The following is a 26,989-nucleotide window of genomic DNA, read 5'->3' on the forward strand; positions in this document are numbered from 1 at the left end:
GAAGACAGGATCCAATCTGTAGCAAAAATAAAAGAACTCAGGCTCAGGAAACAGGGCAAAGCACCCGACTGTGTTTCCCTTAAGTGTCACTAACCTGGCCAAAATTATTTCTACCTCTCCTCCTGTCCACTGACTATCAGTCATGGAGACTTTTAATTGAGCTATTGCCCTTTTCATCCCAGTTTATCTAAAGGCATGTCTAGAGATGTTACAGATTACAAGAGGTATCTTTTTTTTTATTCATTTGCCTACTGTCTTGTGTTAACCTGAGATGTATGACATCTGTTCATACTGAATATTTTCCTTCAAATCAAAGCTTCTCTTTGAACTTCTCAGAAGACACAATTATTTATTTTTTATGTACCTGTAACATGGAAATATTTTGAGAATTCATTTATAGAAAGACATTCATATTATACTTCTGAAAGAAGAATTAGATACATCTACCTTTCAGAAGCCCTGTTAGTCAATAAATGAGTGTAGTTGTTCCTTCTTGCTGCTACTATTGAGTGGACATAACCACATTACATCTTAATTTTATTGTCTCCATTTCACGTGAATAAATTAATACATTTAAGATTATTATTCTTAATTATACAGATCAGAGATCAGCCAGTGGTTGGTCAGCTAATTCCTGACAGCTACCTGGAGCTGGAGAAGAGAATTTTGCTGGAACGTAAAAATGTCCCAGTTGAATTTCCTGTGATTGATCAGAAACGCTTACTGGAACTGGTACGAGAAAGCCAGTTACAATTGGATGAAAATGAACTCCCTCATGCAATTCACTTTCTGAATGAATCAGGTAAAATATTATCTTCAATGTATATTTGTTAGCACTTCGTTGCAAATCTGCAGTAGAGAAACCTGCACGCATTTTTAAATCTTGCAAAAGGTTGACACAAAGTGTTGAGCTGAACTGCTTAAGATTGGGTGACATTTGTTTTATAATCCAGGTTGTTACGTCATAAAGGCATTCCATGATATAAAGGATCGCTACTGTAACAATTTATATATCTTACCCCTCCTTGAAAACATCATACCTGCTGGTTAGACAGAGCAGTTTCTGAAGAAAGATGCAATTGCTGTAGTAGCTTGAATAGAATAGCAGTTAGGTGAATATATGTAACAGCTTATCTTAGTGCTGTACAAACTTCATGATTGAGTAATAAACCACACTGAGCATAGCTGCTAGGCAAAAACCCAAGTCAGCTCAGAAATCTAACAAAACATCTGAAAATAAAGGTAAAGCTGAACGGTGATTGCATTCTACTTTCCTGAGATATTGACATAAATTCAATAGCTATATTTATTATTCAAATTGCTTATGTCAAGCCATGTAAGACAAACAGCCCAGAGCGGGGTGTTTATTTTGCTTAATGTGGAGCTTGAGAAATGCATTGTTAATTCCAATATTCTCTGTGCAGGTGTACTCCTTCATTTCCAAGACCCAGCACTACAGCTAAGAGATCTGTATTTTGTAGATCCTAAGTGGCTGTGTAAAATCATGGCACAGGTTAGACTCTGATTGCTTTTTGTATCTACATTCATGGAACTTTTTCATTTGCCTCAAACCATTGTAACTTATTAGTGGTTCTTCTTCACCATTTCTTTACTGTTTCATGATCTAGAATTTTCTCGGGGCCCAGTTTGGTTTACCTGGCTCTTTCCATTTCCTTTGCTTTCTAGACACTGTCTCGGTGGTTCTGTGTTCTTATGCTGTAATGTCCAATATCATTTAAACTACACTGGACACAAAAATACATGTAGAATAGAAAATCCCAGGGATGCAAAGTAATCCCACAATACGTTGTGATAGGTTGAAGTGGAAGCTGGAATTTTGGATTAAAGTAGTAAGAATGGGAGAAGAAGGATCATTGTATGCTTGGTCCTGATGGCAGAGGAGAGTGATATGGACTCACATGTTGGGACGGGAGAGTAGCTTAAATGAAACCATCGATACGTTGATCTAGAAACACTCTCAAAATTTTTTTATATATATATTCAGATTTCCTAACCTTTGAATCTTTACCTTCCATTCAGTGCAGGAAATGGGATGACAAAAATCTAATCTAATCATCTTTAAAACTGGTGGGATTAAGAATGAGAAAAGACCTAGAAGATCATGTTGTCAGTACCAGTATGCTTGTGTGAAGTGCCGATATGAAAAATCACTGTAGATATGCTCCTTTCAGGGAACACTTTCCTAAATTAACTTGTGGAATAAATTTCCATATAATACGGAACAATGAAAGATACTGAAGAATGGTAGCACACTGGTGGCTTGGACAGGTTAATTTCTTTGCTGTCTTCTTGCTGGTTACATTATGGAAATGTTTGGTTTCACTCTGAAATGGAGTCCGTTTTTTCCCCCTAAATTATAGGCTACCAAATATTTCAGGGAACGAAGTTTGTCAGGAAAATGCAACCTAATGATGACTGTACACCTGAAATTGTTTTACTTTTTTTTTGAAAGATTCTGACAGTGAAAGTGGAAGGCTTTTCTAAGTATCCTAAGGGAATTGTAAAGCGTTCGGATGTGGAAAAATTCCTTTTAAAGAAAAGCAAGTTTCCTAAGATTTACATGTCACAATACTTCAAGCTTCTGGAAAAGTTTCAGATTGCTTTGCCATTAGGAGAGGATCAGCTACTAATCCCAAGCAGGTAAGCAAAGAGCTAAACTCACAAATGAGAGCCGTAGAGATCGATCAAAATAAAAACCTCCCTAAGGCTAACTAGTTTAACTGACCACCACAGCAATTTGATATATGAAAGCATGACATATACTTAGTACACTACATTTCAGTGTACAGTTTCACAGACATGTTAAGCCAATCTTGTGGCAGATAAATCTTAAATTATATTAGCATGGTGGATAAATGGAATCTATAAATGATAAAAGGCTTTATGAGGATAATACATCTTTTACAGTTACCATGCTTTGAGACTACAGCAGGAAGATTATAATTTACCTTTACATCACAGTGTGCCAGGATTACAGATATTTATTGCATTATAAAAGATAACCGTGAATTTCTGTAGCCTGTTTGCTTAGAGTGAGAACCTCAGTCAAGTTCCTCAGAGGCAGTATCTCCTCCAAACAGTCTAGTTATTAAATGTGGTGACAAAAAATTGCTATGAATTTGAATGCGGTCTTTTTGCTTCATCTGAAGCAGGTGGCACAGTTTCTCTGCCTCAGTTACAGATTTCCCTGATGTGTTTAATAGTGCTTATTTTGCTTAATGGAGAGTGTTGCATGGTTGCATAGATTAGAGTTTCTATGTTCTTCAGACTCCTGGGATTGGAGGGTTTTATCTGAATGTCTTACCTGCCTTTTATGTGTCTCAGGGTTTTATAACATTTACATTTAATATCTAACGGTTGTTAGTGAGGTTCTATTGGATTTAAATTACAGCAGAACTTCACTTTATCACAAGCAAGCAGAATAAGTATATACACTACCTGCCTGCTCCCTGATCATTTGAATCATTCATTCATTAATAAATAATACATTTTACATAATAAATAATGTATGTCATCAGTCAGTTTGGATAAAGTACATCATTAAATACTGTCTAATATTTTTATTCTTTCAGTTTATCTGATCACAGACCTGTTATAGAGCTTCCCCACTGTGAAAATTCAGAAATTATCATCAGGCTTTATGAGATGCCGTACTTTCCTATGGGATTTTGGTCCAGGCTGATCAACAGGTTGCTTGAAATATCACCTTACATGCTGTCAGGAAGAGGTACAAAACTTTATCTTCAATAGCAACAGTGAACATGTTTGCTTTGAATGCCAACATCTGCATTTTAAAGCTCTAATTCCCAGTATTGTTTTTCTTTAGCTAATTTCTGGCCACTTCACAAATGTGAAAAAAAGAACAGTGGTCATTTTTGTACCTTAGAAATATCCAAATAGTGCCTGATCTTTAGTGCCGTGCAAAAGAAAGTGAAAGTTGTACGCAGACTGTTTCTCTCTTTCGTATGCTAGAGGTGGAGGAAATCCTTAAATTTATGGAATATTGCCACTCGCCTCTGCAAGGAATACAGGGAAAAGGATATGTTTTCCAAACAGAAAAACAAACTGCTTTTCTTTGGATTAATTGATTCTCCCTTTTTGAAAGTCTAAAAACTTTGCTTTTATCAGAAGGATGGGGTGTCTTTAATTTTTTTGCAATAATTCCATGCTTTGACAGGAGGTCTATCTGCTGAACTTTGCAATTTCAGTCATCTTTGGTTTTTTAATGGGTGATTGATGAATACTGGTGACAAATAAAGTATGAAAAATATGCATTGCTAATGCTCTACAAATCTGATTTATAACTGTCTGGTGTCCTGTCATTCGATTTCCTCCTGAGCATACAATTCCAATCGTATCTTAATATTTCACATGTGTGCAATAGTGGGAAAATTTAAATCACTGGCTTTTTTTTTTAAAAGTTGTCTTAAGATATTCTGTATTTGAACCTGAATGTACCTAAGCATTTCTGTAATCCCTGCGTGCATCACCTGCTGCATGACTTACCATCTGATTAAATACTTAGTTTGTGGATATGTCTTATAGAACTGAACACCAGTTGACATGCATTCAGCTTTTGTGGGGCTGTCTGCAAAGTTGTAACCTTTATTTCATTTGTTATTTAGGTAGGCATAAACCTACAATCATAATTAAATATTTTAAGTACCTTGAATTATTCCGCATATTTTAAAATATGACATTCATATCGGAGATCAGATTTTTAATCTAGTTTTGTATTTTCTAGAGCGAGCTCTTCGTCCTAATAGAATGTATTGGAGACAAGGCATCTACTTGAACTGGTCTCCTGAAGCTTATTGTCTGGTGGAATCAGCAGTATTTGACAACAACCCTGACAGCTTTTTGAAAATTACGGCACCTTCTTGCAGAAAAGGTTAATTATTCCTGAGCCTGATTTTTGCTCCAGTTTGATTGCAGCTTGGCATTTTGGTTTGTTGTGCTCTTGCCTTTGGAATGTAGAGTTTAGCTTTGTAATTACAAGTATGGCAGATTGAGGCTGTAATTTCCCTCTTTTGGTTTCTTAAAGGGTGCATCCTTTTGGGGCAAGTGGTGGATCACATAGATTCCCTTATGGAAGAATGGTTTCCAGGTTTGCTAGATATAGATGTATGTGGTGAAGGGGAAACATTGTTGAAGAAATGGGCGCTGTACAGCTTTCAGGACGGTGAAGAACACCAAAAAATACTACTTGATGACTTACTTAAAAAAGCTGAAGAAGGTATGTATTTATGCTATTTGAGGTTGTTAGAGGTATACCCATATGTATACAAAAATTATACATCATCTCCTTTATGAGATTTGGGTACTTCACGTTATTTAAAAATCTTTCGTTTCTGTAACAAATAATTACGGTATGAGTCAAAAGCAACTTGTTCTTTTTTCTTATGTAAGAGCTGGCAGTATAAGTATAGAATATGGGAGAGATTGCAGCTACTCTTTATAGTCATGTATAAATGGCAATGATGAAAAGAATCGTTTTGTCATGATATCAATAATGTAACTTCATTCATGGAACTGAATCCAGCATATAGTAAAATTCATATAGATCTTTTGTTTGGACCACATACAAAAGTGATTTAAAAGGCAATAATCATGGTGACATTCTACATACTAAGAGAATTCTTTGTTTTTATAGACAGAAAAATAATCCCTTGGTTAGTTTGGTGGTGTTACATGGCAACAGTTGCTATCACATTTGATTGATACATGTACAGAACCTTGAAAATACTTAAACATGTAAGATACATTAAGTTTAATGGCAAACTTAATTAGTGTTTTGTTCCATATATATATATATATATATATGTTTATGCTTTAATACACACACACATATGAATTTTAGGTACATTCCACTCACAGAGATCCATGTGCCTTTCAGTGCCTTTTGAATGATGACTACCTTTTATTTTTTCATCGTCTCATTTATTTTTCTTAGGTGACCTTTTGGTAAATCCAGATCAACCAAGACATACCATTCCAATAGCTCAGATCGCTCCTGATCTGATACTGGCTGATTTGCCTAGAAATATTATGTTGAACAATGATGAGCTGGAATTTGATGAAGCTCCTGAATTTCTCTTGGGTAAGCATTATTTGGTAGGGGTTTTTTACAGAGCTTATGTAACCAAATCTGTGGAAATCAATTGTGCAACATATGGAAAACATTTTAGAGATTTCTTTTCTGTGGAAAGGTACTTTTAAGGTATTCTGAATTTCAGGTTGAGTTTTGATTTTCCATTAATTGTGTGCTAGGGCACTGGTTTTTGTTTTTAGATTACTGATCGTGAAGCTTACTTACACAGTAGATGATCCAAACGTTTTAAGTTTGGACGCTTTCAGCTATTTTTTTGAGAAATGGCTGATATACCTTTGTTTTTAATATTCTTTTCAAATTTATCTTTGAAAAGGTGATGGTGGCTTTGGATCTGTGTACCGTGCATCCTATGGTGGAGAAGAGGTTGCCGTAAAGATTTTCAATAAACATACTTCCCTCAGGCTCCTCAGACAAGTAAGAAATTTTGCCTTTTTTTTTCTGTAGTGCTGCTCTTAGAACCCTAACCCTAGGGAAGACCTTAAAAAGCTTAAGTGCAAGGCTTCACTCCAGGACATTTCTGAGTTTACTTCAGAGCTACAGAGGTTATGCTATTTTCAGTATTTCATCTGATTTTACAACTTACAGGAGCTTGCAGTGCTTTGTCACCTCCATCACCCCAGTTTAGTGTCTCTGCTGGCTGCTGCAATCCGTCCCCGGATGCTGGTGATGGAATTAGCCCTTAAAGGATCTCTCGACCGTTTACTTCAACAAGACAATGCAAGTTTAACTAGAACACTTCAGCACAGGATAGCTCTGCACGTAGCTGATGGCTTAAGGTAAAGGTGACTTCTGTGTTGCTGTAAAAACAGGATACAGCTGGAAGTAGGATATACTGGAAATGAAAAGTTTATCTTTTCTTATATCTCAAGCAGAGTATTCCTTGGGTCAGACAAATGCTTGTATTTTTGTGATTGAGTAGCTGATACATAACACGAACTTTTGTGGCCTGTTTTTTTCTGCTAGCAAGTGGTGCTCATATAAGTAGAGAAATAGAGAGAGCTCTGCATGGAATTTCTATGTGCCTGTTGATTTCTTATTAAAATGTCAAAGACATTAATTTAGTGCATTTCTTAACTTCTGAAAGTCCGTGAATGTGCTCAGGAGCTTTTGAAGTGTGACTGTAAAACCACAAAACCTGCAAAGGAGCTCAGGGACCAATGAAGCTTGAACTTCTAAGTTTCAGTTTTCAAACTGCCAGTGACACTTCCGATAAGACTTGGTACTAAAATACTGCAGTGTTTAAGTGCCGGTAAATAGTATTTCAGAACAATTCTAAAGTCAATATCCAGTAAGGCAGTGTCATGGTGGTATGGTAATGTCAGACATTTTTTAACACAGTATATAAACATTTGAAAGCACCGTTTACTGTTGCGGGAATAATGCATTCAATGTGTGTGTATAGATACATCCCTGAGTTATGAATGCTTTCAGTAAATACTTTTTTGATTAACAGGTACCTGCATTCAGCAATGATCATCTACCGTGATTTAAAGCCTCACAACGTGTTGCTCTTTACCCTATATCCCAATTCAGCTGTTATTGCAAAAATAGCTGACTATGGTATTGCCCAGTATTGTTGCCGAATGGGTATAAAAACCTCTGAAGGCACACCAGGTATGGAGGAATGCTTTGTTTTACAGAGTATTATGTCAAAAAACAGCTAATGTGTTTTTTATTTAGTCTGTAAGAAGTAACTCAAATCTGTACTGTAGTCAAAATTATGAAATGTAGTCCTAATCATATTAGAAGTTGTGATTTATACCTCTTGGTCTTTCTTCCTAGTCATGTTTTAACCCCTTTTACAAGAATTAAGGAGTATACTCTTTAGAATCAAGAATTTCTCTTTGAAAAGAGCACAAATGAAATTGCATGCATTAATTATGATTTTTTCTGTCTCGTTTTAGTGTGGTTATTGTGATACCGAAATTATACTGCTAAAATTATTTGTTGTTTTAATTTTCATTAATACATAGATAGGTCTTAATTTTTTTTAAAGGCAATAAATGTCTGCACCATTCCCTGACTTTAGAGAGAACATACTAGTATCCATTTTAAAGCACTGAACAATTCAACAACTTTGAAAAATGTATTTAGGTCTTGGAAATTGTGCCTGAGGGTATGGCTTCAAGTGCTAAATGCTAGGGCTTTGGTAAAGACTGCGGACTTGCACTTCTTTTTCAGTATTCATTGCTAAATGAATTATTGTATATGTAATGGTGCAGGAGCTCTGTAACTGATGTACTGTCCCCTTCCTTTATACTGATTGCTGATATTTTGGGAGATCTGCCACATGCAAACTATTGCCAACCCAGAAATAGTGTGTCATTTTGGTTTACTTCCTGTGACATTTTGATCTATAAGTGTTTGCTCTTAAAAGGATAAAGATGGCATCAGCTTGGTGTGAGTCACAACTATTAATAAATGATTTATTTGCAGGATTTCGAGCACCGGAGGTTGCCAGAGGAAATGTTATTTACAATCAGCAAGCTGATGTTTATTCATTTGGCTTGCTGCTTTATGACATTTTAACAGGAGGAGGTAGAATAATGGAAGGCTTGAAGTTTCCAAATGAATTTGATGAATTAGCAATACAAGGAAAGTTACCAGGTATGCCTTGTTTCCTAAAGTTTTAACAGGAAAGAGGACCATTTGTCCTCTCTCCTCAAAAAATAACACGTTTTATGTTGTATCTGGCAGTGATCTGAGGAGGGGACTAAATAACAGCAATTTTTAGAAGCTTCTCCTAATTTCACACGATCTAGAAATAGTAAGAAATAGGCATCTATTCAACATCACGTTGGTTATAATTTCGTAGCAATTTCAAGGGATCTATCTGGTTCACTTTATAAAGAAATAGAGGGTTTGTATAATTGGGACTTTATCCAGACCCTAGGGAAAATGCATGTTGCTGAAGGTACCTTCCAATACCATGTCTGGACTTGACCCTTACATATTACTGTGGTATCATGCAGTAAGATAAACACGATCTCACTTCTGTTATTTGATCATGATACATTATGGTAAAAAAACAATAGAGAAGCTGCATATCGTAAAATTTTTTACAAACCCCTTGAAATCTCATTTTAAAAAAAAAGAAAAAATTGCCACTCCCTTAAAAGAGCAGCCACTTCTAAAGGTTTTAAATGGGAATTCCCTTTTAACTCGTCAGAAGTGTGAAGTCCATGCCCAGCTATGTAAAGTTCTTCATATTCCATCTGCATTACAATATGTAGTTGTTGGCTGCTGGAAGGAAGATTAAACAGGCTATCATGCTGGACATGATGCAGTGAGCTGGACAGTGTAACTCAGTATTTGGCAACTTTTGTGTGAAAAGCTGTTGAAGTTTTATAGTAGTACAAGCTTAATGCATGGCATTCTTATTTATTGCCCTGCAGTTTTGGGTATACTCATGAAACATTCTTTTAAGACTGAAAAGTCACTCCCTCTAGGAAAGGGCAACAACTGTACCACTTAATCTGGCATGGCTTGTTCGTTAGGGGAGACAAAGAGTTCATACATCTTCTACTCCTTAAAGAGAATAGTCCAATTCATAGCACAGACAGTTTTAACCCCCTGTCTAAAGTGGCCATCCCAAGAACTGGTGACTAAGTATCTCTTGAGTGCAGTTGTCCATTTGGCTGTTTTCTGTATTATAAGCCATATGAAATAATCAGAATTATTCATTTCTGGAGATAGTAGAGTTCCATCTGTGCACATGCTCATCATTTATCTCTTTCCACCAAAAAAGGGGCTGGCTGAGGTGACAAGTAAATAGCACCTATCATTTGCTGAATAGGATATGTTCATTTGCAGGTATTTATCATTAATGTTACCTCTGTCTGATGCAGGACTGGAATATCTGCTGTGGGTTATGATGATCTAAAAGGAAATGCCATACAGGCACCATTATTCATGAGTGATTTTTTCTTAGAGAGGTCAGTGCCTATAGTTGTAAGATCATAGTCAAAGCACTGAGCAGGAATTTAAACTTCCATATGTCATAAATACTATATGGAGTTGTTTATCTAAATTGCCATGCGTTGGATTGGAAGTTCATCTGTATTCTGTGTATTCTGCCCAAACACAGAAGAATAAATGTTGAAAAAAATGTTCACAGGAACTGAAAAGACTACAGACTGAAATGACGTGCCCTTGAATGGTCAGCATTAATCAAAACACAACTCGCACATATCTGTGATTCAGTCCAGGTATAGGGACATTAAAAAAAGAGTTAAAGCAAGACCCATTTGCTTTAACTGCTTTTAATGAAAAGGACTCTAGCTGTAGCATTCCATGCTGTAGAATTTAATGACAGGTGAGCAATTCCAAGCTGTTCACGCTGACATTTTATCTAACAGTGTGATATTCTTAAAGCAGCTCTGTAAGAAGTTAGGTGAATTCTTAAAATGTTATTCAGAACTCCCATTTCTGAACTAAAAAAGTTATCTAATTTTGCATTTTAGATCCTGTCAAAGAATATGGGTGTGCCCCCTGGCCTAAAGTTGAAAATTTAATTAAAAAGTGTTTGAAGGAAAACCCTCAGGAACGACCAACATCTTCCCAGGTATTACTTTGTGTATTTATTTGTATTTTTGAGGTACATGAAGCTGTTATGCTTTCTAAAAGAGGAATGGGACATTTAAGTCAGTAAGAGGCACATGTTCTTCTGTTCTTTTCTGGACCTGAAACAGCTGTGGAATATTGCCTGCTCTTGCCATCCAGGATAAACTGTTCCATTCAAATCTAAGCGTTTATTTTTAGCCTGCTGGTTTTCCCTGTCTTGCTGTATGGTTATTGTAAGGAAACAGGATTCAGATTACTTGGTGGTCTTTACTTGAGCAAAAAGGGCTTTGCTATATAGTATCAGTGCGGTTGGCCTACACAGTTCCATGCATGTGAGAGGAGGAACAGCAGTGTGGATCTGAAACCCACTGTCTGTTCCACACATCGCGTTGCCCTTTGAAGTGGGTGAAGTTTTCAGACATGCCTAAACCTCATTGACTTCCTGAAATTTTAATAGGGAAATAAGTGTCAGCATAAAGTTGCTCAGTGCACAAAGATTGCTCATTAATAGTGGTAATACAAATGAGCAGACCTGTTGAGATACTATGGCCGTATTCCATAAAACAGCGTTACCCATTGCTTGTTATTAATTTCTCACTGTACGAGCCATTGTTATTACTATGTGCATGCTGTGGCTTGCTTTGTAGGTTTATGAGATCTTGAATTCCGCAGAGCTTATCTGTTTGATGAGGTATGTTTCAATACCCAGCACGTCCACAGCAGAGTGCATGGTTGCTGCCAATCAAAGCTGCAAGAGGGCAGGAGTCTGGATAGGCAATGGGAACACAGAAAAAGCACAGCTTTCGTTTGTTAACCTAAATACGGATGGACATACTTGTGAGGTACGTGAGAAAGTTGCCATTTAATCCAATTTTTTGGCACCCAGATGTATTTTAGAAGAATTAATTAATTTTAACAGCAGGATATTACTTCTGAAAAGCTAAATGTTAAGAGAACAAAGATTTCTCATGAGTGAGTCATCACTGTATTCATGAAATAAAGCAGAAACGCAGTCTCTTTTTCCTCTCTTCCTGCCGTCCAGCCTGAACTTTCTCATAATACTGTCTTTCCACTACTGGGTTCCTTTCTTCCACTCAGATGGAAGCTATTTCTAGCACAGAGGCTAGAACAAGAAGTAATAATTATACAACCCTTCGTTCTCTATCTCCCCTAAGAATCCAGTTAGTCTCCTAACGATTCCTCTCTTCCCATGGATGCCACCTCCTTGTGCTGCTTTGGGTGATACCCTCCAGCTCTTTTCATTTGCTTTTTGTACATCTCAGTCCTGTGCCATCAGAAAAGGGAAAAGGTTTTAATCAGGCTTGATGTGCTGTGAGGAACGTGCCAGAACTGAGCGTGACTCATCATTAAAGTTGTTTAAGTTTTATTTCCATCTGCCATCTGTTGACCGTGATATACTTGAATTGGTAGCTTTGGTATAAATTATATGGCTTATTTTTCTAAAACTGAAATGAGAAAAAGAAGTAATAGACCAGTACTTTTATTGTTAGCAATTAAACTGAACTTCTACTGCAGTGTAGTTCCATTTGCTTAATTCTCTAATGTCTTTGAGACCTTCATAAGAATAGAGAGAGACAATATTTTTTTCAGCATTCAGCAGAGAGATTTTCCTGTGTACTGTTCGAGGGGTCCAGTACTTTGAAGATAGATGGCACAGCTGCAGATGTATTCTGCTAATAGGGAATTAGATTTCCTGATGGGGAGGTTAGGTCTTGAGTCTGTTCAGGGTCCAAGAAGATTGTACTTTATTTTTATTACCAGCAATTTACCAGCGTTTACCCTTACTGAAATCTCTTTTTCTCTTTTTTCTGCCTCAGGATATTGCAGATAGTAAAATTTTAAGTTTGACCTTAGTGACCCTTCCTACTGAGAAAGAAAACTGGATTGTAGCAGGAACCCAGTCTGGTTCTCTGTGGGCAGTTAACACAGAAGATGAAACAAGAAGGCACCGTCTGCAGAAAATGTCAGATTCCATCACTTGTTTATACTGTAATTCTCTTTCAAAGCAGAGGTATAAATGAATTTTAAATATTTTGGGTTACATTTTGAAAATATGACTAAACAGAGATGTTCAAAAAATGACATCTGTACACTCATGCAGTTTTGTTCCAACGTCTGCTTATTTTGCCTGAATTTTCACTCTGATTTTGTACCCAGTGTAACTGGCAACTACATTCCTGACCACAGGTGGTTGTGTTTGCTTTTAGAGTTCAATGAAACTCTTGAAATACCAAAGGCTACTTATTTAAATTTTTCTTACCCAATTAAGGCATTTTTATTTTATTTCAGCAAACAGAAGAATTTCTTCTTGGTAGGCACAGCTGATGGCAGACTGGCAGTTTTTGAAGACAGAGCAGTAAAGGTAGACTTGTTCTTTGCTGTCTATTCTACAAAATACTATCGGTAATATATAAAGCAACTACCAACAGTAGCTTAATTTCATGCAACTTATTTTTTAATTGCTTCTCTAAAACTGAAAGTAATTTTCTACTGCAGTCTTAGAGGAACTACGCACATCCTACAATACCTGTTTTAATCAATACAGTTAAGAGGGGGAAATTATTTCTCATGTTAGGACTTTGAAAGCCAAACTGACTAGAGAGCGACGTTACTGGTTGTTATTGAGAATATTCTCACAGTTTTAATCTCCTTTATTTGTTGCTGTTATAGCTCCTTTTTCTTTTCGTTCACACTAAATTTTCATAGAATAGATGTCTGTGAAAAGATAATATTGTTTAGATTTTCTGTAAGTCAGAGTTCTGCTCACAAAACAGATAAAGAAATGCTGGGAGCTGTTTATATCAGCTGGTTCCTGAGGGTTATCTCCTGACCATATGCAGCTTAGAGCAGTTCTGGAGTTGCAGTGTGTTGCAGAACTAGGATATGGTCCAGTGTGGGATGTCTCTAAGGTGACTTTCCCTCCAGTTCTTGACATGTGCCAGGGGTTGCAGAGAGTATCATCCCAGCTCTGTCCGGTTTCCACTCTCACGGGCAGTTTCTATGGGACACCTGTAATGAGACTGGTGCTTTTCAGTCTCGAACATTCTGGAAAGATACCATAATGGTTCAGAAAATCTGACTATGTAAATTGGATTCAGCAGGCTCTGTGGCCTTCTTTTAACAGTTTCTGAGTGTCTATATACTCCTTGTTTCTAATGGAGAGTATATTTTTTGTTGCAGTGTAAGGGTGCTACACCTCTGAAGATAGTTACTATCGGAGATGTTAGCACACCACTCATGTGCTTAAACGAGTCCTCATACTTATCGGAAAAAAACATAATCTGGGGAGGCTGTGGAACAAAGATCATTGCCTTAACTAGTGATTTCTCTGTTCAAAAGCTCATTGAAACAAAGACAAGTCAACTGTAAGTTTTTTTTATAAGTGATGTTACTTGGCTCTTTTGTTGTTTCGTTGAAGATCTCTGGCAGTACCTTGATGTTATGTCTTGTTCTAGAGCTCGTTCTTTGAGTTCTCGTTTCCATTCTTTTCCTTCCACAGTACAGATGGAATACATGAAAACAAGATCAGTGAGTGGTGTTTAAAGTATTTATTGCTGCTTTTAAACAAGGGATATGCATTTTTAATATATAAAGGATTTATGAAGTCAGTATCTCTTGAGAAAATATATAAATGCAACTGATCAGCTTTTTTCTCCCAGTTGCATTTGTCCAGGCTCTGGTTACTTTATTTAGAATTATGCACACATACTTAAAGTAGTTTTTGTCCTTACATGTTTGTCAGTATGATACGTGTGCATATCTTTGCCCTTTGCAGTTCAGTCATGTATGATAGCTGACTTCTCATTAGGTAGAAATTAAAGACTGAAGTTTTTTGTGTGTTTGAGCAAATCCTGCTCTAAGTTAAGAGGAGTTTTTCCTGAGCAGGGAAAAAAGTGTTTGATTTTAGGCTAGTAGAGATTATTATTTTAGGAAATTAGTTTTCTTTAGAAAATAATGTGTTCATGTAAAGCAAGAAACTAAAATGTTAGTAAAATGCAGTTCAATGGCAAGATGCAAAATATGTCACAGGAATAATTTGAGCTTTTTGGAGGCAAACCTGTATGCAGTTTTGAAAATAAAGTTGTCAAAAACAAGTAACATTCGGGAAAGTAGCAGTGTTACTGAGTGTCTGCTATCAGGCAACTGTGATTTTGAGCTGTTCTTCAAGATGTATTGACAAGTCAGTGAAATAAGCTGATGCTGTTAAATTGCAGGGCCAATAATATGTTGATACGTGCAGGCAGAGATCTGGCATGAGAGACAAATTCGTATGTAGAGGGAAATAGTCAAAAAAGCTGTCAGCTGAAGTGAAAAAAGAGCGGAGCAAGGTGAAGTAAATCTCATTGCTGCTTTTTAGGCTTAATCATCTTTGTGTTGAGTGGCCCTTTATGGTCTTGTAAGAACTATAGGGCCCTGTAAGAACTACGGAGTGTCTCCACAAACTTAAAGAGTGGCAGGAGAAAGGTGGGGTTTGCCCTGCTGTGATGTGAGCATATGTGGTTTGAGCAGATAGTTGGGAAAGATTTATTAATACGTTTTGTGCGTTAATGTATACCTCCAGGGGTATCATCAGCATAACTCCATTACAGTGAGAATTTATGTTGAACTGGAGGAAGATTATAGCAAACCCTTTCAGTTGCATCCTAGCCCAGTTTTTGGTTTTAAGGCTGAATGATTCTGAAAGAGTTCAAGGCAAGCTAATCCCACTCAATAGTCAAGTTTTTCTGCTAGATTTTTTCTGTGTATCTAACTGGGGTTCTTCTCTCTTCTAGGTTTTGTCATAATGCTTACAGTGATGCAAATATTATTTCTATAGCAATAGACAAATCCATCTACTTGGCAAAGAAAAACAGCCATTTTGTGGAAATCTGGGACAAGAAGACAGAAAAACTTTCAGAACTGATCGACTGTGCACATTTTCTTAAGTAAGTATTTCAGATCGATGGCCTGATGCGTAGAAAGCTGAATATCAGATTGCCTTCTCTAGCATAGTACCTTAACCTGCTGGAGGTGAGGGATTTGCCCAGTTCTTTGGGAAATGTGGAATTTCTTTCCTCTCTTTTGGCCCAGAACTTCACAATATCCCATGCAGAATCTCAATTTTTTAAGACCCTTATTATATTTCACAATTTGTCTATGATACTGAGATGATTCATTTAACTCTGCTCAAGAAAGAAAAATGTCTTTTGCTGTCCTTCAGGTACTAATGCCTTTGCATCCAGTTACTTCCTGCATCCCCTGAATGAGAATGTCTTCTCTCTCCAATGCACAGATTCAGTAGAAGACAGAGTTTTATTAACAGTGATGGTGATTTTCATCTGCATTTAAATTGTTGCTCTCCCTTAATGAGCCACGTCCATTTCATTTTCATGGGGATGTTAGGAGCAGCTCTAGGCGTGCTCCTCCCACTCTGCAGTGACATTATTCTCCTGCAGACTAGGAGAGACCAGAGAAGTACACCTGCCTCCTATTTAAAGGTCTTTTGAAGCAGACCAGCTGGGTCTTAGAAGTCCAGTAGTTTTCATCCCAGTTTGTTTCAAGTCAGTCAACTGATGAGCATGAGATTTTTGCAGCTTATCTTGTTTAAAAGGCTGATATTGAGAGAGTCATTTTAGCAGTTGTGGAGTAGTGTGCAACAAGATTTTAATACAAATTTTCTCCGCACTCATAGGGACAAAATGGAAAAGCTAAATAAGGAATCAAAACATAAACTGGCTTATTCTGGGAGAGTGAAGACAATTTGCCTGCAGAAAAATACTGCACTGTGGGTAGGGACAGGAGGAGGACATATCTTGCTGCTTGATTTATCAACACGTCGTCCTGTACGAGTTATAGACAACTTCTGTGATTCTGTTAGAGTCATGATAACAGCTCAGCTAGGTGAGTAAAACCATCAAATAAGGAGTATTTTGAAATCAGTGCCAAGTTTAGGGTTGCTGTCTGCTGTTTGGTGTGGTGTTCCAGGAACAGATTAGCATTTTCTGTATTTTTTCATTCAATTCCATTCCACTGCTGTCATCTTCAGTCAATGTCAGACGTGCTGGTGTCAGCTGAGTACAGCGGGCTGTCACACTTGTGCCCACGTGAAACAACAGCTCTCCCCCAGCTTGTCACTGATCAGCACGTGAACACACTCCGCCATGCCGTGCTTCAGCACAGCTCTCACCGTCTCCTGTCCCATAGTCTTCATCTTGATCTGTGTCTGCCTGTGTCCTTTCTCCGTCTGAAGTTTTACGCTTCTGTCTTCTCTCTCTGTGGAGCTTGTTAGGTTTTAATAATTTTTCCTTAATTGCTTATTGCCTAGCTTTCTTCTCCCATCCTTTTTCAGGAACAGGTCTTTTAGGTTTGGGTCCCAAGCAGGTGACAACAAAGCTGGGGAAGTGATGCACACTTGGACTTCGGGTGCAGACTTGTATGTATGTGCTATTCCTGTCACCACGGCCAGTTTCGAGCTGCTGTGAGCCGACAGTAGTTGTGGTTTTTTGGTGGTAATTACAAATGGCCAGAGGTCTGTAGTTGAGTGTGGGGCACTTCTTGGCTGTTGTGACTTCCTTCACCTGTACACTTCCCTGCATCTCTCCCAGAAGTAGTAAAGTCCACACCAACTGGAGTGTTTGTGGTACTGCAGTGGTGGGTACGCTCAAAATACACATTACTTCAAAAAGTACTCCATGGCACAACATGTGGATTCCCATTTCCTTCCTCTGTGCTTTGAAAAAAACTCAGGAGTTCCCTTGTCAGTGTGAATTAAAGTGTGTTTTCTGTTAAAAAAAAAGACTCTGAAGCTGCTGTGGGCTCAGAAACACACTGTAATCCTGCTAGCAAACTTCGTAGTTGGAGACTGTGGATGTTTTCTCATTACCATCATGAACTTAATTTCAGGGCTGTTCTTTCCTTTCTGGCACCAGGAGTATCCACAGACTACAGTTAGCTCATAGTGCTCACAGTGTCGTATAAAGCAAAAAACCTCCATCTTCCTCTGTCTTGCCTTTGCCTGAGACAGCAAGTTTTTAGAGTCTGTTTGGTCCTCAGCTGTTAAGAATGTCAGCTACGGAGTCCAGAGTCACTAGCACAGTATTTTCAGTCTTTATGGTCCTGATAGCTACAGTATTGGTACTATAAAGGGGCATTTTATTTTTTAGTATTTTGTAAAGAATAGTCACTATGAAAACAGAATTTCAGCCTCACTTATTACTGTAATTGGTAGGAAAAGTACACTGTATAGAATAATACAGTGTGATTTAAAAAGCTTTCAGTCTCATATTCTTTGTTTCTAGTCACCTCAACATTTTTAATCAAAATTTCATGTATAGGAAAGTTAATATTTCAGGAGAAAGAGCTTAGCTACATTTGCACAAATCTCAAGAATGGCAAGTAAGATTGATACATGCAGTTTGATGTGTACTTTCTTCTTTTGATCATTTTTTCCCAGCAATTATTTATAAGTGTTGGGCTTTTTCCTAAATTCAGAGACTTTGTTTTTACTGGGATTTTCACAGAATCACTGAGAAAGGCACTGAGCCTGCTGAGCAATTCTTCAATAGTAACGCGTTGCTTGCGTGAAATGAGAGAAGATAGAGGGAACTATTTTTGTATTAAATAGTTTCATTTAAGATTAAATTATGTAATGTCAATCAAATGTAAATATTTCAGGAAAAAAGAGATTGCCAGACTTTGAGACATCAATTTTATCTGCAGTTCATCTATGAATATGGAAATACAATGTCTTTTTCTAATTCTGTCGCCTGACACATTGACGTATTATAGACATGAGACTTATCATAGAGAACGATTTATATGTAAATCTGTAGTTCATTTTGCAAGTGAAAATTTAGATTTTGATATATTAAGAAAAGACCCCAGTCTGAATAAGAAACATTACTTAAGTTCCATCACTTTTGTAAGGAGTATGTATAGGCCTGGTTGCAGAAAAAATTAAAGTGATGAAAAATCTGAGCATGGAAGATGTGTGAGGTTCCCACCAGCCCACACCTGCCATAAGCTGATTTACATCAATATCAAAGGAGAATCCACTGCGGATTTCCACAGGGTGGGAAGAATCTCTCTCTCCCTTGCAGAGGCCCTGGGGGAACCGCTAGAAGTGTTTGATGATGCAGGAGGAATGCATCATGGGGACCTACTGCGGCGTGGTCACACAAAACTTCCACGACTGTCATACTCCAGTCTATTTGTACTCCGGAAACTGAGCCCCTCCTAATCTTTTCCCTGGGGGAGTGTGTCAGGCTTCATGTGGGAAGAGGCGTGGGGAGGTGTGGGGCGCGGTGCTGCAGCTGGGCTGTCTGTTCCTTCCCCGGCCTGATGCGTATCCCAGGAAGCGAGTCCTGTGTTCCTCTGCTGGTGTACAGCCATGGGCCACTGCCCTCCCAGTGCTGCCAGGGGGACGGGGAGCTGCTGTGGCAGGAGAACGTGTTACAGCTTCCGTCTTATCTTGCAAGGCATTTATAAACTCGTCTTGTTGGGAATAAGCGGGAAGTTGATATTGAAACACTGGCACATTCAACTCATCCTTCTGTGATCCAACTGCTGCTGTCTTCCTAGTCATTTTTTTTCCCATTATTCAGTAGGCACCTTCCTATGATCCATCACCTATTTCTACTTCCCTACTAACTCTCCTTTCCTACCTACCTGCCATTGTTACTTCAGAACACTTTTAATTAGTGGGCATCATATGTGGTTGTTTTGGTTTTTCCGTACCCAAACTGATTACTAGCACATTGTGGTTCTGCTGTGCGCTGGGACTTCATTGCAGCCCGCCCCTTCCCTGTGATACCTGTTTCTCGTGACTCTGCTACCTCTGCTTGTGCCGTGTAACCGGGTGCTTTGTTCTTAGGCAGGTTCAACAGGCGGTCAGTGCCGTGCTGCTGCCTTTCAGCCCTGAGAAACCCCTACATTAAACAAAGACATCAACTATCTTGTTTTCATGTCTGGGTTTTTCATGGTTAATGATTTTGAATAAAGGGTGCAGTTGACTGAACTCTGTTTTCTGTCCTCTTAGTGGCATAATGTCATCTGCTCTTTCTGTCCTTAAATAACAAAGTCCCCATTAAAATTTGATGTTTTATTTTTTTGAAAAAGGGAGTCTCAAGAACGCGGTCCTGGTTTTGGGATATTGCTATAAAAGTGACACCGAGGACAACAAGTATCACAAAGGTACCTGAACTGTGTTTTATTAATTTTTATTATTAGTGGAGTAGACACTATTATGCTTGACTACCCACTGAGAGTGGAGAGTTGATGATCATCATTTGATAGAATTTTATTGAAACGTCGTTATTAGTTTTTGTTGTCTTTTGCATTTCTGGACTCTGTATACCAACCAACAGTAACTTCCAAGAACGGATTAGAGGAAGCCACTATTTGAAGTATATAATATAATTTGCTGGAAAGCTGTATTTGGAGAGTAAATGTCATTGTCTAAGTGGAGAATGTATCAAATGGATTTGCAGAGGGGTCTGTGCTAGGCCAGGAATCCTCAATGTTTTCATGAATGATGTGGATGAAGGAGCAGTGAATGTGCTTTGCAGATTTGCAGCCAATTCTCAGCTAAGACAGAGCACACTGGAGGGCAGGATTAGAATTCAAAATGACCTTGACAAATAGAACAAATGGTCTGGAAGGAAATGGGATACAATTCAGTAGGGACAAATGCAAGACCTTTTACTTAATTAGGAATGATCTGTTGTACCAAGAGGAGGAAGCGATCAGTTTAAACAGCAGTGCTGCAGAAAAAGGGTTATAATTGATCGCAGGCGGAACACGAGTCAACCGTGTCACGTTGGTGCAGGAGAGGCAAATGCCGTTCTCACACCAATCGAAAAGCAGCCTCTCTCAGACATGAGCTAATTCTTGCACTCGGCTGAGGGCTGATACGGCCTCTGCTGGAGGAGCGTATCCGTTTGGGACACTGATGAATGATTGGGACTATTAGGGATAGTCCAGAGGAGAAAAATGCAATCTGTAGGAAATGCTGCAGGAATTTAAGTTGGTTAACATAAATAAAGCTTAGAGAGGACATGATATTAGGCTTCAAGTATGCAAATAAAGAGGAAGGGAATAAAGACTTCTACATATTTCCTGTGGGTAGGGTAAAGACTAACCAGTTTATTACGGCAAGGGAGATTTAGGTCAGACATCAGGAAAAGCTTCCTGATAATTAGGATGGTGAAGTGCTGGAATAGGAATCTTTGGGTTTTTCTAAGAACAGTTAAAGTTGATGCTCTGATTGATGCCGTTCTTCACCTTCGTCTCATCCCAGTTTCAGTGAGTCCTAAAAATATGGGTTTTGTTGTCCGATATTCCCTATTACTGTAAGAACACCCATTGTCTTTTTAGACTTTTTACTGTATTTAAGAATGCCATTAATTACACAGAGAGGAATCTGAGATTCCCAGGAAGCCTGGGGCCTTAGTTTGTGAGCCCCTACTCATGCAAGTGATGTCAGTTGTCCTTATTCCACTAAAAGCAATGTGAATTCTCCATGAATATAGATTTGTTTGGATAAAGGAAGATTGAGGAAGTGACCTTCTTCCAGTAGATTCACTGCCTTATGAAATCAGTTTTAATTTTTAGTTTACAGTGAATGGGTTTTGAGTCTTGTAAGAATTTAGGGTATATCTGCTCAGGAAAATACAGATAAAATTTTATGCAGAAGCCTCAGTGGTAGCATGAGCTGTAGCTGAGGTCAGTAATTCATGGCCCACAGGCACCAGAAATGGTTTTTCCAGTGCTTTTAAATGGTTCACTCTAAGTTTGGGAACTGGAATCCAAATCATTGTGCAAGTACAAACAGCTAGTAACCCATAACTGCATTACCTCATGCATAAAGTGTCATATAACTTAGGTCTAGGTCCTAAGCATCATGCTTCATTAGGGCAATTTATGAGTAATTAAAAAATAGGCAGATAAGCAAAACCACTTCTAATTATGCAATAATTCTTTTCTGTTGCAGTTTCCAATTTTTTCAATTTTTTTTTTCCAGAATTGCAATCCTGCGTGTCAGTGTGGGACATCAACCTGCCCCATGAGGTGCAAAACCTCAAAAAACATATAGAAATGAGACAGGAATTAGCAGAAAAAATGAAGAGCTTTTCTTTGGACTGAAATGTCACCCTGCAAGTGCCATTCTCTTTTCTAGTCTTCCATCCTAACTTACTGTGCAATATTTACAACTTCTTGTTGCTGGGGTTTTTAACCGAAAAACAGGAAGAAAACTGCCATGAGAGAGGCAGGTGGTATCCATAGGGTACCAAGAAAAAAGAAGGAGAAGTTATTTGTAATATTTGAGAGAAAACTATTGAGACTTTCTGAATCCAAAGTTATTGTGCATCTGTTTACTTGTGAAGTTCTGCTCTCAGCAACTGGGGCTCAACTTCAGTATAACATTGCTCATCCGGTTTTTGATCCCAGTTAAATTGGGAATAAGCCAGGAGACTATAAATGGCTATATTTCCTTCATTATCTCTTCTGAGTGGATGCTGTAATAAGAAACAAAATTTAAGCCTCTGTGTGTTTATTGCAGTTTGCGTGTATGAGTTTGCTCTGATGATTCATGTTTTAGTAGCAAGTCGGAGCTCAGGACTCTGAGCGTATGAAAGAAAACATTTATATCTTATATAATAACAGTGTTAAAGGAACATATAATGACTACAGTACTCCTTGAAAACAACAGGCAGAATAGGCTTTATTTCTTCCATGAATAATTGACATTTTTTCATTATGATCAGAAAAAAAAAGTTGTGCTACAATAATAAAATTGCTCCAAATTCAGAATTTAAACACTCCAACAGGCTTCTACCAGTCGATGTCCTCTTGCAGTACTGCCCCCGGCCTGGTTCCAGGAGGTGCAGTCCCGTTGTTGTGGGCATTGCCTTTCCCGTGTCTTTGCTGTAGAGCCCGCTTTGAAAAGTCAGGAGAAAGCACGGGGTGAAAGCTCTGATCTAAACGCTGCTACAGCCTGTACCCCAAAGGGAACAGCGCGTGGCTGTAGCCAGCCCCCTAGTTCTTTAACCAACTTGCTGCTTTCCTTATCTCAATCTAAAAACAAAACCAAAGGGAACTTCCATTTTGATACTTATAATGTACATAAGTTTCCACTTCTTTTGGTTTTCTTTATAGTGTTATTTTAGGGGTAGGCAGGGGAACCAGGTAAACAGGAATTTGCTGCCACATATCTTCATTCAAGAGATGCCTTTTACTGCTCTTGGCTTTAAGTCCAAGCTGCTTCTTTGGGCCTGCACTGACCTGCTCTGAGTAAAAGTGCCTTATTTCTGTCCATCAGGAGACAGATGTCATTTTCTTATTTTGATACCAAAAGAATCCATAGAGTGCTCCTGAAATCTCTCAAGGAGTGGTGTATCCAACGCCGTTCCTGAGTTTATTTCTATGGAGCTGAACAAGGTTGAGCAACCAAAAAGTTCTCAGTTCCATTTTTACAGTTTTGGAAAAATTATGTAATAGGGCAAGAGCATTTATTGTGTCCAGCTGTATCATTGTGCTATTTTCTGCCACGTGTAGAGTGTGCACTCAGGATTCCGTTCAGATATGCACCCCAGGTATTATGTATTCTTGTATTCCGCATACTGAGAGTAGTTTGCTATTTATATGGGATTTTATAACTCAGAAAATATATATTATCTATAATGAATACTTTTTTTAAAAAATAGAATATATGTATTGTGATTATGTTTATTTATAAGTCATTTTGAGATGTAAGCCTTAAACCTTTTTATTAAAACTGTGCTTTGTTAATAACGGTCTCCTTCCTGGTTGCTGAATTTCCAAGGAGGAGTTTTTGTGTGCAGGTTTTGTGGAGCTTTACCCCTTACGTCAGGATGATGCGAGATCCCAGTTCTGGGGGTTGTACTGCCTTCCCACTTGTTCTGCGTCTCACACTGCACCTCTGGAGCCCTTTTCCTTTCCCCGGTTTGTCTTCTCCTTGGTGCTCCTTTCCCAGAGGTGGTCTTTCCCAGCAGCGCTGTCCTTGCAGCTGTCAGTCACCTCCTCCAAGATTCTCTGGGCCAACTCTGGCCAAGGAGAAGAATGACGTCCTTATTTTCATATCAGTCTTTCAAGTAGAAAAGTGCATGAAAAAAATTCCTCTTCTCACTTATTTTTTCTGGCCTTTAAGTCATTCATTAAGAAATCCAAAACCAGCTCCTGTTACCTGTCTTAGAGAACCAAATTTTCTGATGAGAAGTGGCAGTTGTTCTGGGTTTTTCTGTCTGAATTAGTTCCTCATCCATATTATACCTCAGCCCAGGACTGTGCTGACCTGCACCTTCTCTTACGTAAACCTTCAAGGCCTTTGAACAAGTATAAATAAAATGAGATGTCCTGACTGGCCAGTCTACTATTTTTGTTAACTTTTCCAAACCTTATTGTTGTTGTTAGGTAGGCTTGTATCTTTATAACAATTTTTTTAGCTCATAAATAGAGTGGCATAATCACATGAGAGCTGAGAATCATACTTAGCACTTATCTGTATTTTAAAATTCATTATTTTAAGAGGGGAAAAAAAACCCCAACCCTTAAGATGTATTATTATTGTATTAGCAAACTGAAGCCTCATTTAGCAAAAATTTAGAAGCAAATGCAAGTGAGATTTCCAGCATTCACTTTGAGGAACTTTCTTGGCTGTATCTGGGAGCTGGGCAGGTACGGGATGAAGGCACCTCAGTAGGACTCGTGAATGTTTACACTCGCTCCTGTTCAACGAAGTAACAAAACTACAAGAATTATCAAATTGTGAAAAACTTTTTTCCCCTGCAGTGACCTTACGGTGACTGGTACCTACCGCACACATGGTTTATTTGGACTGAGCACTAAACTGGAATTATTTTTTAAGAAGTTATTAAAAATTACCATACACCCAATGGTCAACAAAAACACACAGTAATTTTTTAAAATTAACCTAATTCACTTTGGTTTTAGCAGAATTGTAAGTAAAAGCAAGTTTTAAGGCCTTTTCTTTTTCCTTTTCTTCTGTGTTGCTTTGATTTTCTTGCAGCCTGAGAAGGCGGCAGGCGGATGCTGTCAGGTTCGTTAAACCTTGCCGTCACTCCCTACAAAGGCTGTCACTAATTAGCAAGAAGAGACTTAAAAATCAATGTTAAATCCCTAGCATAGGTAATTATTTACTTCACTTCACTTCCACTACAGCCCGTTAGTGTCAATGACCTGAAAAGTTGAAGTGGATAGAAAAGAAGAATTAAAATATTCTGTGGCAGTTGAAGCGTTTTGCCTTTTCTGCACCATTTTTCTCTCTGCCTTCTGCCGTGCTTTTCCCGTGCCACCTCCTGGCGCTGGCACGGCCGTGCCTGGCAGAGGGACAGGGCTCTTTCCTGTGGTGGGCTTTGACCCCTGCTCCCACCCAGCCGAGAAGCACAGACACCGTTTTGCAGTCTGGGGGGAAAAATAACAGAAAAGTGAAAAACGAAAAGAAAAGAAGGAAGAACTGTTTGTGTGACAGTGCTCGGCAGCCCGGCCCGCTGCCGGCCCAGCATCCTGCCCACTGCAGGGGGGGCAGGTACCCGCTTCCCTGCTGCCAGACACCCCCCCCCCAGATCCCACCCCGGCAGAAGACATGACCACGCAGTGCCCTGGGGTCCCCCAGCTCTTCTCTCCTTCCGAAGGACACCAAGGAGAGGAGGCCAGCTGGCTGGTGGCGGAACTAGTCACAGAGGGAACAGAGAGGCCTTGGGCTCCCCCGCAGGCCCTGGGTCAGGCCGATACGGTGACAGGAGCGTGGTGACAGCTCGCAGGGTGACGCACCCCCAGCATCACCACCTCCTCCCTGCTCCAGGTTTCAGCAGCTGCGGCAGAGCCCGGCCCGCACAGGATCATCCCTGAGGACACAGCAAGGCAGGAGAAGAGTTCCCATTGCAGAAAGCAATTCATACAGGGGCAACGGAAACACCTGGCTCCTTGCGCTGCAAATACATTAACTTTAGTTCACTGGTGCTCAGCTCTGCTTTCTCTTGCCTTGACGTCTCCGCAGTCTCCTTGAAAACATCTGTTCTCTGCAGAGCAGAAAGATCCACCCCCACCACCGCCCTCCTGGGCTCCGCAGTTTGGACTTTAAATCAAGGGAGCTAAAGCTGAGGCTCGGAAACGTCAGCTTCGCAGCCTTATCATCAGAGGCCACAATACATAATTTTTATTTTGGAAGCTGCAGAAGCGCCGGCAGAGCTGCGAGCCCTCGGGAGGGGGCTACGGGGACAACTCTTCTGCGTTAGTCTAACACCGTCGGGTTTAGGCAAGACTCAAAAGGATGCTGTTAAATCACACGCGCACGAGTAAAGGTTTAATGAGTTTCCCGTTACTCTGAAAAAGTTCAAGGTGGGAGAAGTGATTTTCTAAGCGTTAACAAACAGTCCCCGGCTGGAGCGGAGCAAGAGCGGCTCCTCACGGGCCTGAGAGCTGGAGGCACGGGCTGCCCGGGCTCAGCTTAAATGCCGTGGTTATTCATACAAGCTTTCAATAACCACCTGCCAGCCGGGGAACCAAGCTTTAGTAAACAGTAATTCTCAAATATTATCCCTGTGCCAAAAGTCACCTCCCTCCCTTCAAGATAATTTTTCCCTCCTCCAAAATACCAGTATGTGCTGAGCACTCTGCAACTGGAAAGTCTCCTGGCAAAACACGCTCCCACCTTGTAATTACAGGGAAGCTTGCAAGGCGAAAAAACCATTCAATTCCCTGTTTTTACAGCTATTGCAGCTAAACCCAGGAAAGAACACGGCGCCTGGGTGCTGCAGGGGCTCAGAATTAGCAGGTACAGAGCAATCAGCCCTGCTGGAAGAGCCTTAAATCCCCACTGCTGGAGCTGGGGGGAAAAAAAAAAAGTAAAAAAAAAAAGAAAGAAAAAAAATAAAATCAATATTCACTGTCTGCAGTTCTACAGGAGCACGTGGCCCTGCTCCTGCAAGCCCCAGCCCAGGGATGCCCAGGCTGGGCAGCCCTCCGAGATGTGTCCTCCTTAGTGCAACCACGAGGAGCACGTGGCAGAGGCACACCCAGATGGGCGCAGGGAGAGGCTCCTGCTGAGAGGGTGCTGGTGGCCTTGGCCCTGGAGAGAGGAGCAGGAACGGTCCTTCCTGGGGGAGATTGGAAAGCCACCAGTTTGCCCAAATCCAGGCCTGGAGATGAGGGCCAACAGACGGGGAAGCTCATCACCAGCTGTTTCCAGTTCTGCTCCACCTCACTTACCCACTTTTCTCCAGTTAAAGGCTTCATCCTGGAAAAACTTTGCTT

The 26,989-nt window shown here is 39.4% G+C and overlaps 1 protein-coding gene across 1 annotated transcript in view; it reads left to right on the plus strand.

Annotated features, from left to right (window-relative positions):
* The window catches only part of LRRK2 (leucine rich repeat kinase 2), a 67,044-nt gene extending 43,561 nt beyond the window's left edge, over nucleotides 1-23,483 (plus strand). Inside the window, exons 32-51 of the mRNA XM_074168077.1 lie at nucleotides 601-802; nucleotides 1,425-1,513; nucleotides 2,474-2,661; nucleotides 3,594-3,748; nucleotides 4,766-4,912; nucleotides 5,066-5,257; nucleotides 5,975-6,121; nucleotides 6,447-6,547; nucleotides 6,719-6,909; nucleotides 7,587-7,747; nucleotides 8,570-8,740; nucleotides 10,597-10,697; nucleotides 11,344-11,538; nucleotides 12,535-12,728; nucleotides 13,007-13,079; nucleotides 13,898-14,082; nucleotides 15,490-15,642; nucleotides 16,389-16,597; nucleotides 19,814-19,888; nucleotides 21,717-23,483. Coding sequence (XP_074024178.1) covers nucleotides 601-802; nucleotides 1,425-1,513; nucleotides 2,474-2,661; nucleotides 3,594-3,748; nucleotides 4,766-4,912; nucleotides 5,066-5,257; nucleotides 5,975-6,121; nucleotides 6,447-6,547; nucleotides 6,719-6,909; nucleotides 7,587-7,747; nucleotides 8,570-8,740; nucleotides 10,597-10,697; nucleotides 11,344-11,538; nucleotides 12,535-12,728; nucleotides 13,007-13,079; nucleotides 13,898-14,082; nucleotides 15,490-15,642; nucleotides 16,389-16,597; nucleotides 19,814-19,888; nucleotides 21,717-21,838 — 3,051 coding nt within the window. The 3' untranslated portion in view covers nucleotides 21,839-23,483. The remainder of the gene's footprint in view (nucleotides 1-600; nucleotides 803-1,424; nucleotides 1,514-2,473; nucleotides 2,662-3,593; nucleotides 3,749-4,765; nucleotides 4,913-5,065; nucleotides 5,258-5,974; nucleotides 6,122-6,446; nucleotides 6,548-6,718; nucleotides 6,910-7,586; nucleotides 7,748-8,569; nucleotides 8,741-10,596; nucleotides 10,698-11,343; nucleotides 11,539-12,534; nucleotides 12,729-13,006; nucleotides 13,080-13,897; nucleotides 14,083-15,489; nucleotides 15,643-16,388; nucleotides 16,598-19,813; nucleotides 19,889-21,716) is intronic.
* Nucleotides 23,484-26,989: the final 3,506 nt, after the last annotated feature.

Source organism: Numenius arquata, chromosome 2 (genome assembly GCF_964106895.1).
Source record: "Numenius arquata chromosome 2, bNumArq3.hap1.1, whole genome shotgun sequence".
NCBI lineage: Eukaryota > Metazoa > Chordata > Aves > Charadriiformes > Scolopacidae > Numenius > Numenius arquata.